General features: G+C 42.5%; 1 protein-coding gene across 2 annotated transcripts in view; it reads right to left on the bottom strand.

Annotated features, from left to right (window-relative positions):
• Nucleotides 1-2,148: 2,148 nt before the first annotated feature.
• The window catches only part of LOC150090154 (E3 ubiquitin-protein ligase PDZRN3-like), a 50,468-nt gene continuing 38,634 nt past the window's right edge, over nt 2,149-13,982 (bottom strand). For both annotated transcript variants that reach the window (XM_090389760.1, XM_090389761.1), the window contains exon 8: nt 2,149-4,099. In XM_090389760.1, coding sequence (XP_090245886.1) covers nt 2,336-4,099 — 1,764 coding nt within the window. In that variant the 3' untranslated portion in view covers nt 2,149-2,335. The remainder of the gene's footprint in view (nt 4,100-13,982) is intronic.

Raw genomic sequence — 13,982 nt, 5'->3', positions numbered from 1 at the left:
TCATCTCGTTTTCCTAAACTAATCTTTCATTGTCTAATTCAGAAAATACAAAACTTTTTAAGTGAAATCTATAAGCTACGGTTAACTAGTGAATACACGCGGTGTCAGCCATTTTCTTGCTGCTTGACTTCAAACCATAGACTCCTTCCAGAAAATGGGAAAAGCTTCTCGATCCTACTACAAGTTCGCCGAACCATATTTATATTTTGATAACAAAAGAATTAAGCCTTGACAGCTGTTTCGGAAGTAATGTCATCTCATCGGTGACTCCATCCATCGTCTGTTCAGCTTCCCCAAAGAGATTCGATCAAAACAAAAAAAAAATCAATATTTTCCAGGTCAAAGCAAACGCTCTGACCCACAGTACCCCTTCCTCCTATTAAGTATTCATTCATAAGAAATTGCTACTCAGCATGAGGGAGTATTCTTATTCGCAAGGTTGAAATTGAAATCTTTTATGTCGGCTTTGCACGATACTCAGACACTTCGAGTTGTTCTATTACAGTAGTTCCTTTTTTCTATGTTAATAATTATCTTTTTGTTTTATTTATTAATTTATTTAGAGTTTTCGAACACAATTAAATCCAATTTCATTCTAGACAGAGCCATAAGTACATTAAGTACCAAGCACTTTGGTAAACATGTTTGTTCTAAATCCACAATTTAGACAATGTTTGATTTCATTTCATTATGAGCAAACCTTCTGTCGAAACGTATACGAATTTAAAACTGATAAAATGCTCATCGATTCCCTAACCGCTCCCGAAGTTTGACAGGAGACTGAAATTATTCTGTGGGAAAATAGCAGCTTTGGATGAAAGAAAAGAACTGAAGACAATCCTGAGGTCGCACGCACCATTCCTCCATCTTTATCTTTCATTAGATGCAAATTGGCAGCTACAGAGCGAGGAGATTCGTTGTTAAAGATGTCATCCTTGAATGGAACTGAAAAACAGCGTCTCGTGAGCCTCGTGCCATCAAACTCGAAGGAGATCACACCGAACCAAAATACCTGACATACTCGCATTCCAGACACGTGAGAAGGATTTCTGTCGTTGCTTGTACAAACCACCAGCGCGATCTCTCGGCATTCGCCTTTATTCTCCAAAGACATTTGGTGTCTCTTATCTGATGAGCCTGGCACTCTGAGGATGGCGCACGCAATCATTTGTCTGAAACACGCACCACGCGTCCATTCGACAAGCCGAAATTTGGCTCCGTGAACCGGAACGCAGCAAATCAGCGACCGGGACAGTCAGACAGCGATACATTTATTACGTTATTATTTCAAATAGTCCGAGTGCTTCGTCGGAGACGTTACCGGCACTCAGGTCGTTATGGTAAGCACTGAAGAATGAGAATCATTCATTTTCTTAACTTCCTCCTCATATTCCTGACCGTCTGTGTGTCTTTCATGGCAAATAATGCGCACGCTACTTTCGCTCAGCCGCAAATACCCCTACGTATATAATAAGTTAATGTCAGGAAGCTATCTATGATATGTACATGGGTTGGCTGACGGCAGTTCTTTCCTTCTCCTCTCCCTTCCATGCCACCCCCGTTACGCAACCCCCTCTCGGAGTGAGTGCCAAACGTCTGAATCAGACATCCTCCTCCTCCCCCTCCCAACAGCGGTGGAATAACTTCAATTTCTTTAATAACGTTCCCGGAAGTCACGTGACGTTCTTTGAGGGGCCTCCCGTTGTTAGGTTTCATATAGCGGAACGGTATCGGTGACGTCATGAAACTTTTCAACGTAATTCTCAGTATCTTGTTGCAGTTATTGCTTGGAATATGACACTTTAATTGGCTGGAATAAAGGCTGAGAAACCTGAGTATTCGAAGGTAATGTTGCTTTTAGGAGCTTTGATAGGAAATTCTAGTTTTTTTTTTTCTTTCTTTCTTTTTTTTTTTTTTTACAAACAAAATAAGAGGGCCTTGTTCATAGTGTAGTTTGTTCTCGCAATACTGATTCTTTGGATAACCAGAAAGAAATTATGGACAATTTTCTAATGGTTCATAATGAAATCATCCGAGAGAGGGAGTATGACTATAACTCCCCCTCTCGGCCGATCTGATTATTTAGCAAGCTGAACATAATCTTTTATTTGTGTGTGAAGTGTCAAAAATGAATCACACGATTATGAGTTCCTTGAGAGAAACGTACCTTTATTAATGTAAAGGAAATGTTTGTGACATTATGCACAACGGACACACGGGGATGCAACCATCCCTGTCACACACAACCATGCACTCACGCATGCGCACACACGCACACACCATATATAACACAAGACTGCACGAGCTATATACATCCCTGTCTATGTACAGCCTCTCACACTGTGGTCACCGAGAGCAACCCGAACGGTTTCGTTCCCGCATTCTGACCTCTGCTACCGTGGACTAGCACTTCCTGAACAGTTGTGAAGTCGTCGAACACCGCCTTTCCTCTTCGTCTCATCATTTTCTTGTGGGACAGTTCCAAGATGTTCATCTCTTTCTTGTTCTGGTTCAAGCCTTCTTCGTTATCCTCGGCTTGCTCCTTAACGCTTGCCATCTTATTTCTCATCAACATTTCCTTCCTCTTCCGGTCACGTGCTCGTTCCAGATGCCTCTTTCTCTCCTCTTTTGTCCAGTAGCGTCCTACTTTCAATTCGCTGACGGCATCGTCGTCCGTGGTAATCCCGCATCTTTCCTCCATTATCTTCATAGCTCGGGCTTTCAGCAGTTTGTTCCTGACTGGCCGACGGGTGATGTAGCGCGTGCCATCAGCCCGCCGTTTCACCTTCCACTCCATCTTCAACTCTTCGTCTTCCCGAACGGTGCTAAGGGTTAACGGTCCCGCAAAATAATTACTCCCTCCGTAAGTCCCCGATGTCTTCTGGGTCATGCGTTGTACAAACCCTTTGGTGTGACCGCCCTGTGGGGAGGGGCCATGCGGCTTGCCCTTAGTGTCCTTACGCTTTTGGTGGGTGATGGCTTGGCGGAACATCTGCTGCTGCAGCCAAATGGTATGCTGGAGGTTTGCCTGGTTAGTGTACATCGTGGCGCAAGGGTAAAAGGTTACATAATTCTTATTCCTCTCCTGCATCAGCATGTCCCTGCTCTGTCCTAGAGTAGAGTCCTTATCACTGTGACTTTTAGAAGGGACCTTCTTGTTACAATTATTGATTTTGGTCGGTGTTGGTGGCAGTCCAGGAGGATACTTAATCGGAGTGCCTGGAGGTACAGAAGAGTATTTGTTTGACTCTTTGTCGCTTTGGATGATGCTTCGACAACATTTTTTGCAACTCTCGCAGCTGAAAATGCTCGCCACGTCCGACTCGTGAAGCTGCGTGCCTTTATCTTCCATTCTTGGAGACACCAGCGACATCACTGATCCATAGATCTCTCCATTGCGAGCAGGAAGGGCAGTCAGTTCTAGAGTTAGTGGAATACTACCGGAACTGTCGGCAGTATTGTACGCGCTGGAACTGTCTCTGTCACTCAGACTGCGGTCAAAGTTCATCTGTCTGCGACTCAGCATCATACTGTTCACCCATCGTTCCACCGACTCCTTCTTGTCGAAGGTGTCGCCACTGTCGTTCGTAGGAAACTTGCTGGCCTTCCGTAGATCTGCCAGGTTGACGTACACGTGATCCAACTGCACCCTTATCCTCTGCTGCTCTTCCAAATGGCGGTTCACTAAGGACTCGCACTCCAACTGAATGTTCTCCATTTCCTTGTTGAGCAGCGCCATCTCGCGGTCTAGACTAGTATCAGATCGGAAACGATTCAAAGGTCCATAACTTTTAACGTTGGTGCTGCCCTCTACATGACACAGCTCTTCTTCCAGCCTGATAATCTCTTGCTGCAGCAGTTTGTCCCCTTCTTCAACGGAACTATCGCTGTCCTTGCACGAGCCCACCTCTCGTCTGCGACTCAACTCGCTGTTCACATCGCCACACACTGAACCCGTTTCTCCACCTTCCGGTTCGGAGCTCTCGTCGTTTTTTGTACTCTCATCGGTGCGTCCGACGCCGCTGTCCTTCTCGTGTTGATTGGAAGCATTTTCGGTGGTTCCAGTGTCTGTAGTGACGTCATCTTCCTCAGGCTCTTCCTAGTGAAATATAAAACGAAGAAAAGAAATATTAGGAGTTCACAAAATAGCGAGATTCTCATTTGCTTAAATAAAATAATCATAGCAACAATCGAATAACGTCAATTACAAGTTAGTTAATACTGGTGTGCAAAACTTAAGGATCAGTCAGGTTTTCACTTGTAGCTTCTCATAGGAGTGGCCTGGATATGGAAAAAGCATACCAAAGGAACCTCGTGAGGTACAGAAATGATGAAGGAAACAAAACGGTACAGGGGGACTTTATTCAAAAATTGCAACATAGCACTGGCTGCCACGATATAGATGCATCACTGCCAAAGATGGAACAAAGGGAAGAGGTGGTCCTCAGTAGGAGATATGGCCACCCCTAATGTCGATGCAAGCTTTGCACCACCTGTCCATACTTAGCTGGAGTTGTATACGTCCACCCAAGATAACGCTGCCTCAGACGAGAACACCTCAACCGCCCTATCGATCCCTTTCAGTGATGTTTGCGGGGTGACCGTGTGCCACTGACGTCCCGAATCGTTGCTGAGTTACTGAATCTACTCTCATCAGTAATGAGTACCTTACCCCATTGCGCTGCTGTCCAGTCCTTGTGTTCGATGCCCCACTGTAAACGGTGTCTCCTATGGGCAGGTGTTAAAGGGACTTTTAAAGGGACACACAGCGTACTGGCCGTCGGGCAAACAGTCCACCTTTGTGGAATCGCCTGGCCACAGTAAACCGCGATATCCAGCGTACTGTGCAGATGGTTTGCAATGGATCCCGCTGTCTGGTGTCGGTCCCTCTTGGCCTTTAGGGGTATATAGCGGTCATCACTTGGCGTTGTTTTTCGTGGATGACCACCACTGGTCCTTCGAACAGCTGTATCTGTCGTTCTGAAGGCCGACCACGCACGTGAGACGATGCTATGGGCGATACCGAACTCTGCACCCACACTCCTCGCACTTCGACCTTCCTCGAGCTTCCCAATTATTCTACCCCGGGTAAAGTTATCTAGACGTTGTCTACTGCCCATTTCGTTGTCTGTAGCAGTGTATGAAACCAATCGAACGTTATGTGCAAATTACCGAACCAGTTCGGTAATTTGCACATAACTGGTGAACTGCTGCTTTTATCTGTTCATGTGAGCCCTCTCATCACGATTCGAATTTTTGCATGTGCCCCAGCGTTCTACGGAACGGCCACAGTTATGCAAATCGCCACAGGCTGTTTCGTTTGATTTTGTGGTTGTAACCTTTAGAAATTGTGCTGATCCTTAAGTTTTGCACACCAGTGTATATACAGTGTTTATCTTGCTCATATCTTCCAACCAAACATTCATTCCACGTTTTCTAATACTCTATATTCAATAAATGAAAAAAAAAAAAACTAATAATTTCTTATTTCTATTGTTCTAATTCTAATTAAATTTGAGAAGGTTCGAAAAATCGTCCTAACAGAGCGATATATAAAAGTTCTCAAAAATCCAACCACCAGAAATCGAGTTATTACATGTGGACGGACTGGAAGATAAATAATAATTTCCAGATTTCTATTAGTCCGATTCTAATGAAATTTGGAAAGGCGTAACAAATCTTTCTAAAAGAGCCAAATATAAAATTTTGTGAAAATCTATCCACTAGGAATCGAGTATTACATGCGGACGAACAGACAGACAGGTGGACAGGGACGTTGTACGTATATATGCTAACGCCTGAAAACCAAACAAGATACTGTATAGCAGCAGTGGCCAACTTAATTTGTGATGCGATCTACTTTTTTTCTTCAAAATGTGCCGCGATCTACCATCTCAAAAATTTCATTGCACAAGGTTCACAAATCGAGGGATGACTGTATATTTAAAATTCGTCGTGATCGACCGAAATTAAATCCGCAATCGACTCGTTGGCCACCCCTGCTGTATAGTGTAACATTTTCAATCATTAAATCGAATAAAATCAAAAATAATATCATAATAACATATCGCAGTCACGTAATGGATCCAACACCAGATGCAGAAGCGTACCAGAAACTTTCGTAGAAAAAGTAGATGCTATAAAATCAGTGAAAAATGGTAAAGCAGAAGGATTCGATAAAGTCGCTGTTGAAATGTTTAAAACTAGAATCAGTCAGTGTAAAGCTCTGGCCAGAATGTTTTCAAAATGCCTTCTACTTAACAAATTGCCTGTAGCATGGTAAAATGCAGAAGCCATCCTACTGAAAAAAAGGTGAAAAGGCAGATTTAAAAACTACCGACTGATAAGCCTATTGCCAGTTGTCTACAAAGATATTTTCAAGAAGAATAGGCACAATACTTGATGTACCACACCGCAAATAACAAGCCGGTTTCAGAAATGGCTTCAGTACAATGGATCACATCCAAACAGAGCAGCACAATGAATACAACCTCCCATTATCGACTAATAAAAAAACATTCGACTCAGTCGCAAAACAAGCAGTAATCAGCGCTCTAATCAACCAAGGTGTTTACATCAATATTCTCCAATCAATATATTGAAAAGGCGACTGCATCAATACGGGTCAACAATAATAAAATTTAGATCAACATAGAAAAGGTGTACGAAAAGGAGACAATCTCCCCAAAACTATTTCCTGCCTGTTTAGAAGAAAGTTTTTTCAAGCTAAATTGGGATAAAAAGCTAAAAATGACTCAAAATAAATGGAGATTACCTGAATCATTTACGATTTGTAGAATGATGTCATTCTCTTTGCCAATGATCCAGAAGCATTGCAGCAAAACATTGAAGAACTGTACCATGACGGCAAGTTCGGTTTGAAGATGAATATCAAAAAAACACAGGTTACGTTCAACAAATTCACCAGACCAAAGAAAACCATGGCCAATGGACAAGAACTAGATGTGGAAAGGTATGTTTACCTTGGAGAAGAAATTTTAGCAGATGGAAATCTGCTAAGTCATGATGGGAGTTGAATGGCGCATATAACTTGGATGGTAAGAATTTGGAAAGCTTAATAGTCTTCAGGACAAACTTGCCACTCTGTCTCAAACAAAAGATTTTCGACCACAGTGTTTTTTGGAGGGCAGCACCGGGGGTTTCTCGCATATGCGCAAAGGTTTTTGATCAATGTATCCTCCCTATCCTAACATATGGTTGTGAAACATGGACATTGAATACTAAAGCTTTTCAAAGACACAGAGAAGTATGGAGCGCCGAGTTTTGAACATAACCAAAAGACACCGAAAAACATGTGCATGGATTCGCCAACAAACCAATGCCAGAAAAAAAAAAAAGAAAAAAGAATATCGAAAGAAAAACCGCTTAAAAATGGAAACGGGTAGGTCACATAATAAGAAGAACTGACGACAGATGGACCAAACGAATTCTGGAATAGATAACGCATGACTGTAAGCGTCCAAGAAAAAGACCAAAGATGAGGTAGATCGATAAAATTGTTAAATTTGCTGGTGTAGAATGTCAACACCAGCCAATGTCAATGCCAGAAACGAAAGCACAAGACTGCAGTTGCTGGAAACGTTGAGGAGGCCTTCATCTTGGAGTGAACGACAATGGATGAAGATCATTCACGTGATGAAAACTATGAAATGCTAGGAAGGAAAAGCAATAATGGCAGCAAGAAACAATACAAAAACTCTTAAATGTAAGTTAAATATATCCTTCCAGAAATATTAACCATTTTATTTTCCAAATCAAAGTAATTACATGTTTTGACAATAAAAGGTCCTGTTTTTTTACGTAATTTAACCGTATTTTACGTAATCACTCTCTCTCTCTCTTCTTCCAAACAGGATCCTTTGCCTTCAACATAACGAAAAAGTGAACATTAGAATTCCTCCAATGGAGTTCTCCAAAGTGAAATCCTCTCAGGGATTTCTAGTTACATCTCTGATAATAGACGCAAAAGCGATCAAAACTAGACACTCGACCTATTCTTCCTTTATCATCTCCTGCCCTGCGAATGCAAAGCATATCGTCTTGGATTCTAGCTGCTGGCCGGTAGGCACCCTTATAAAGCCGTTCCAAGAGAGGAGCAAATCGATCGCTTACAGCGGATCCAGGCGAGATAAACAGCCATAGCTACAAAAGGATGACTTGCTACCAGGTTCACACGAAGGAGAGATTCTTTGGTTTATGCAGAATGTACGCAGCCTAAAAAACAAGCTTCATTGTCTCCAGACACTCCTATTGCTTAATGAGTTTGATGTCATCTGCCTTACAGAAACATGGTTAGCGGCAGATAGACAGCTTGATCTTACCCATTTCAACACCCCTTACAAACACATTGGGAACCACAGAATTAACGGGCGAGGCGGAGGTGTCGAAATCCTGTTCAACGATCGCTTCCAGCCAATAAGGACACGAGTGAGCCAGTCTAACAACTTTGAGGCAGTCTCCCTGACGCTGAGGAGTCCACTTCTTCAAATCCAATGCTGTCTGGTTTACCTTCCTCCAGACCACAATGATGACTCTAGAACGGAGCTGCTCACGTGGTTAGCAACCAACTTAATGCCTAAAATTCCAACTGTTGTAGCAGGTGATTTTAACTTGCCACTGCCCAGGCATGGGAATGCTCTTGAGGGCCTTGAGGCCACTCTTCGGGCCTTTAACCTTACACGGTTAGTGACGCAACCAACTAGAGCGTGTCAAGCGCTGGACCTAATCTTCCACAACTTACAAGATATTAAACTCCTACCTAGCAACTTTCGATTCCAATCTGATCACTCGCCAATTGCATGTATACTATCCTTACAGAGCAATTCTCTTGGGTTACCTGACGAGTACTCTGCTGAATTGCCTAGGATAGCCTTCTCTACCAAATATCTGAAGCCAGAGATCATTCTCCAATGCTTGATTGGGTTTGACTGGGGGCGTCTCTATTCTGAGCCGTTGGAGGATGCCATTATGCTCTTGTCGGAACAACTGAAGTTAATTGCACTACATGGTGCAGCCAGAATCACCAGGAGTGGTAACAGGTCGAATCGGGGTTTCAATAAGGAAACTAAGATGGCTTTCATCAAGAAGCAGAAGGCCTACCGGAAATGGCAGAAAACTCAACTTCCCTCAGACCATTCCATTTTTAAGAAAGAAAGAGCTTGCTTCTTGAAAAAGAAAAGGCTGGTCCTTAACCAAGCTGTTCTCAATAGGTTGAAGAGTGGTAGAAGGATCCTTTCGCATCATCATCATCATCTAGCCATTGACAAAAAGCTGGTCCAGGAATGGGCACAGTTCAGCTTACAGCAGGCAGATTTTCCTGACTCTGATTCCTTTCTCTCGCACGACTGGTTACCTAGGGCACACTTGTCTGAAATAGAAATAACTAGAGAGACCCTAATAGATGTCATCAATAAACTACCCAACAAAGCCACTGTAGGTCCGGATGGTTTCCCACTCTTTATTATCAAAATTTGCAGCCCATATATAGTCGACCTTCTCCTTCACCTTTTCAGACAAATCCTGCAATCTGGAATAGTTCCTTCAATTTGGAAAACTTACCATGTTAAGCCCATTCCAAAGATCAAGAAACCCAAATCTCCTAAAGGCCTGAGACCAATATCCATCAGTTGTTCTTTACTCAAAATTTTCGAAAAAGTAATTCAGCCAACAATTGCCCAGCATTGCTTTGCACACAGGCCCGAGTACCTCCATACCGTTCTACAAAGGAGATCGACAACTACCAATCTTCTTGATACCCTCTTCAGAATTCAGCACACCCTTAACAACAAATCACAGATTGATATCATTTTCCTCGACATAAAATCGGCTTATGACAGAATACACCTCCCAGCTCTTTTTACCATTCTGAAACATTACTTCGGCCTGGCGGATACCTTACTTCAAATTTTGAAGTCTATTTTACTCCCTAGACATCTGTCTGTGACCCACAATGACTTTCAAGTAACTACTGACGTCTCAAGAGGCATCCCACAAGGAAGCGTACTGTCAGCTATCCTGTTTGCAGCAGTTTTGGAGCCTTTCCTTGCTCAGAATCCGAACTTTGTTTCTTATGCCGACGATCTGAAGTTCTACGTGAGTTCAGATCATAATCATCAGATTCATGATATCAACCAACAAGCTTCTAGGCAGATATTGAGCTTGGAAAGTTATCTTGCCACAATAGGGCTGCATCTGAGCCCTTCTAAATCAGCACAACTGACGATAACCAAGAAGAAAGCCAAAAATAATATCCAAATCTTTGTGAGTGGGGAACCGGTGCAAAAGGTGACCTCTCATACTGATCTTGGCCTCACTTGGGACGTTGGACTCACATTTCAGCCTCACTTTGCCAGGATGAGGCAGAAGACGTACGCTGCTCTTTGGGCAGTGCGTCAAGAGCTCGTTGGTGTGCATCAGCCAGCGCTGCTTGTTCGGCACATCCTGAGGTGTATTACGCCGATTCCTCTCTATGCTTCAGAAATTTGGTCATCTGCCCCTGCCTCATACCTTCAGAAGTATCTTAGTTTAGAGTACTGGTTGCTTAGATGGATGAACAGGGTGGTAGGCCACCCCCTAACTATCTCCAGATCTATCCTACAAACAAATCTAGGCACCACTCCCTGGAGACATATCATCATGACGAAAAATGTCCTCACGCTTGCACGGCTTATAACGAGGCGAATTGATGCTCCATCAGTGTCCACATTAATCTCTGGCCCGAGGAGGGCAAGAGGGAAGCACCCCGACTCCTGTCTCCCTCTACGTCTTTCGCTGTCAAGCATTGATTCCCTGAGGAACATGTTTCCAGCCAATTGTCTTCGGATCTTCAATAAATTTAGGATCCACCCTGATAGGTTCTGTGAAGACAAGCCCTACAGGAAGGAAATCCTCAAGAACTGTTACCAGATTATGAACCTATAATACTCACCTGCTCCTGGACAGACCTTTTTTTAACTTGCCTATTTGTATATGACAAAGACTTTCTGTCTTCATGCAATCATATATTTTGTATATTACTGTATATTTTGTACATTATTGTATATTTAATCCTGTAAAAGTCTCGGGTCGAGCACGCATGTACTCTTGTTTATTGTACATTGTGTTCCTCGCACCTTAGTCTGTACTCACACCCTTCTGGCACAGAGCCGTCCCGGGGTGACCCAAGGTTTCTTGGGAAATAAACTGATTTTAATAATAAAAATAATAATAATACCAGTTACTGGTAAAAGAAACAGCATTCCCTGTTCTGCTGATTACCCTAAAATCTGAAAACATTAAATTTGGTTGATTGCTTGTGACAAGAATGTCACAAGCAATCAACCAAAAAATTCAGCACTTTGAAAAATATCTTCCTAAGTACACTTCCTGGCCACTTTATTAGAACCATGGGGGTTTTGGACGATATGCAGTTATCTATGCAAAAATACGTAAATCAAATAGGTCATATGCTGTGACGTGTACATGAAAGAAATCAGTGCTAAACTCAATGGTCATATTGCCCACTGAGTTCACCAGTAATTGAAAACAGACCGGATCTCGTGGACTTTCAAAATGATTTTTGGTGAGCATTTGGCAGTCGCTACAGACAATAGAGGACGGCTGTGCTTATCGAGTGTTCGTTGATTAATGTTATCCAATACTTTAACTAATGGAAACACCTCAGGAAAACATTTTAGTCTTCCACGATTGGCAGTCCACGATTATGGTTCTAATAAAGTGGCAAAGCAGTGTATGGCCTAAATATTAATCTCCAGACGGCAGCTCTCGTGATATTTTACTAAAAATTTAGGTGTATAAGCACCGAAGGCATTGAGTAGGATAAAAACTAAAGGCTGTCCGTCGGTGCAAGTGTATTTTATTTAATTTATATTAATTTAATTTAATTATTAGCAATTTAAATTAAATTTAATAACAAATATGGTCAGTATAAGTAATAATATTGCTTGATGTACAGTACAGACTTCTTTAAACGGCCAGGGCTATCAAAGACACGTACAGAAAGAAGGCTGCAGCTTTCATGTCTAGATATCGGAATTCCAGACGTCAGGGTCAGTCAGATAAAGAGAGAAGTATTTACAGCTCCGAATACCGAAGAGGTACCAGAAGAAGGGGGAGAGGGTGGTGACCGAAAAAAAAAAAAGTACATTTCTTGGTAGTCCACAAATAGCAATAGAAAGCTAGACATGGAGTCACGATAAGGAGCTACGAGGAAGAATTGAATATCACGGATACAACGTGACCAAGATGCAAAAGATAACATCTAATGGACGGTTCACAGGTGGAATATCAACACGGCTAGCAATAGGTATTAACAATTTCATTCATTCATTTTGGAAATGCTGATATTTTCCCATACTGGTATAACTTTTATTATTATTATTATTAGCATCTATCCAAAATATGAAGGATCTGAAAGTGGTTTCCTTCGATTGAACTTTGGGAACTCCACCTCTGCTTGATTGTATACATGATCCTCATTGGCACAAATATGCAACAGGGTTACATACAAATAAGGCTAAAACCTTCACTGACAGACGCCTAAAAATATGTACACGAGGCCAGGTCACCCACTTCAAGATTTTGTTACCAGAGGTTGGCCAGGCTGACTGTTGAATCAAACACAGTTTCAGCATGATGGTTACCAGATATAAGTTAAAAGTTCTAATTTAAAGTAGGTTGCCCAGAGCAGTCTACACAGTGTAGTTTACAAGAATAGGGATCACTGGCAGAAAACTATGGCAGAGTAACAGGGACAGTGCCCTGGAACAAGATGGCGAGAAGAAAAAGAGCCATTGTGCGGAAATTATTATTATGAATTTTTTTCTCCTATGGGATTATTTTTTATACCCCGTGACGAGCACTGGTACCAATGCATGGGATGGTTGGTTGTGTCCGGTTACTATTATTGTTATTACTGTTGGTCGAGGAACTCCCTGACTATTCTAGGTGTTCAGGATCGTGGCTTTCTGGAGTTCCATGTAAGTGTTGTCTGGGAGGCCTCTTACTGCTAGTTTCTTATGGAGGCTCTTTGACACCATTCAAATGATTGACACGGCTAATCGGGGTAGTCATTAATTCTTCCATATGCCACATTTCCTGTCTTAGGTTAGTGCACTTCCTGATCTTTCCCTAGTAGGTTTTCTGGAGGTTTCTAGTGTTCAGCACCGTTATGTCGATCAAGTAGGTAGCTATTTCCTTCTTGCCAATGAGGGTTATGTCTGGTCCGTTGCGCGGGATCATCTTATCGTTAATATGGCGCGGTTCCAGTATAGTTTGTGAGTAGGAGTCTCTAGTACCGTCTGGAGTTCGTACTTGTAATACAGTATACTTTCGTTGATCAACTGGTAGTTTTGCGCTAGCTTCTGATGTATTATCCTGGCGACCTGGTCGTGTTTGTGAGGGTACTTTGTGCGGGTGATAACCCTGCATCCCGCGATGATGTGCTGGATTGTTTCTGGGGCAGGGTGGAATTGTCGACATTTGTCATCTGTCACTCTAGTGTCCTTGGCTATGTATTTCGTGTAGTCTCTCGTGTTTATTTTCTGGTCTTGGATGGCAAGCATGAATCCGGTCTGAGGGAAGAACCTCCCGCTCCTCAGACATACGTTGGAAGCCACCTTATCTATGCAGTCTCGATGGTCATTGTAGTGTCTGCCATGGAGTACCTTCTTCGTCCATCTTTCTGTTTTTGTTTCTTCTATCTGTGTGAGGGTCTCCTGTGCTGAGGTTGAGCGGTGTGTGCCGTTTGTCTATCTTCCTTGTGGCTTGGTAGACTGGCGCTGTGTTTTTCTGGAAGTAATCCCTCGGGTTATTATTTTTAATTATTATTATTTTACTACAGCGAGGTTAACAGTTTATAATAAGAGTAATAATATATTTATGGAAATACGTATGTCAGACTCTTCGAGTGGTTTATATCATTATTAAGAGTAGTACCAAGGCAGATACTTAGAGGAGGGGGG

The sequence above is a fragment of the Mastigoproctus giganteus genome, chromosome 2 (genome assembly GCF_048544385.1).
Source record: "Mastigoproctus giganteus isolate SK-2022 chromosome 2, ASM4854438v1, whole genome shotgun sequence".
NCBI classification, from domain to species: Eukaryota; Metazoa; Arthropoda; class Arachnida; order Uropygi; family Thelyphonidae; genus Mastigoproctus; species Mastigoproctus giganteus.
The sequence above is the reverse complement of the archived record's forward strand: the minus strand, read 5'-3'. Positions and strand labels throughout refer to the sequence as shown.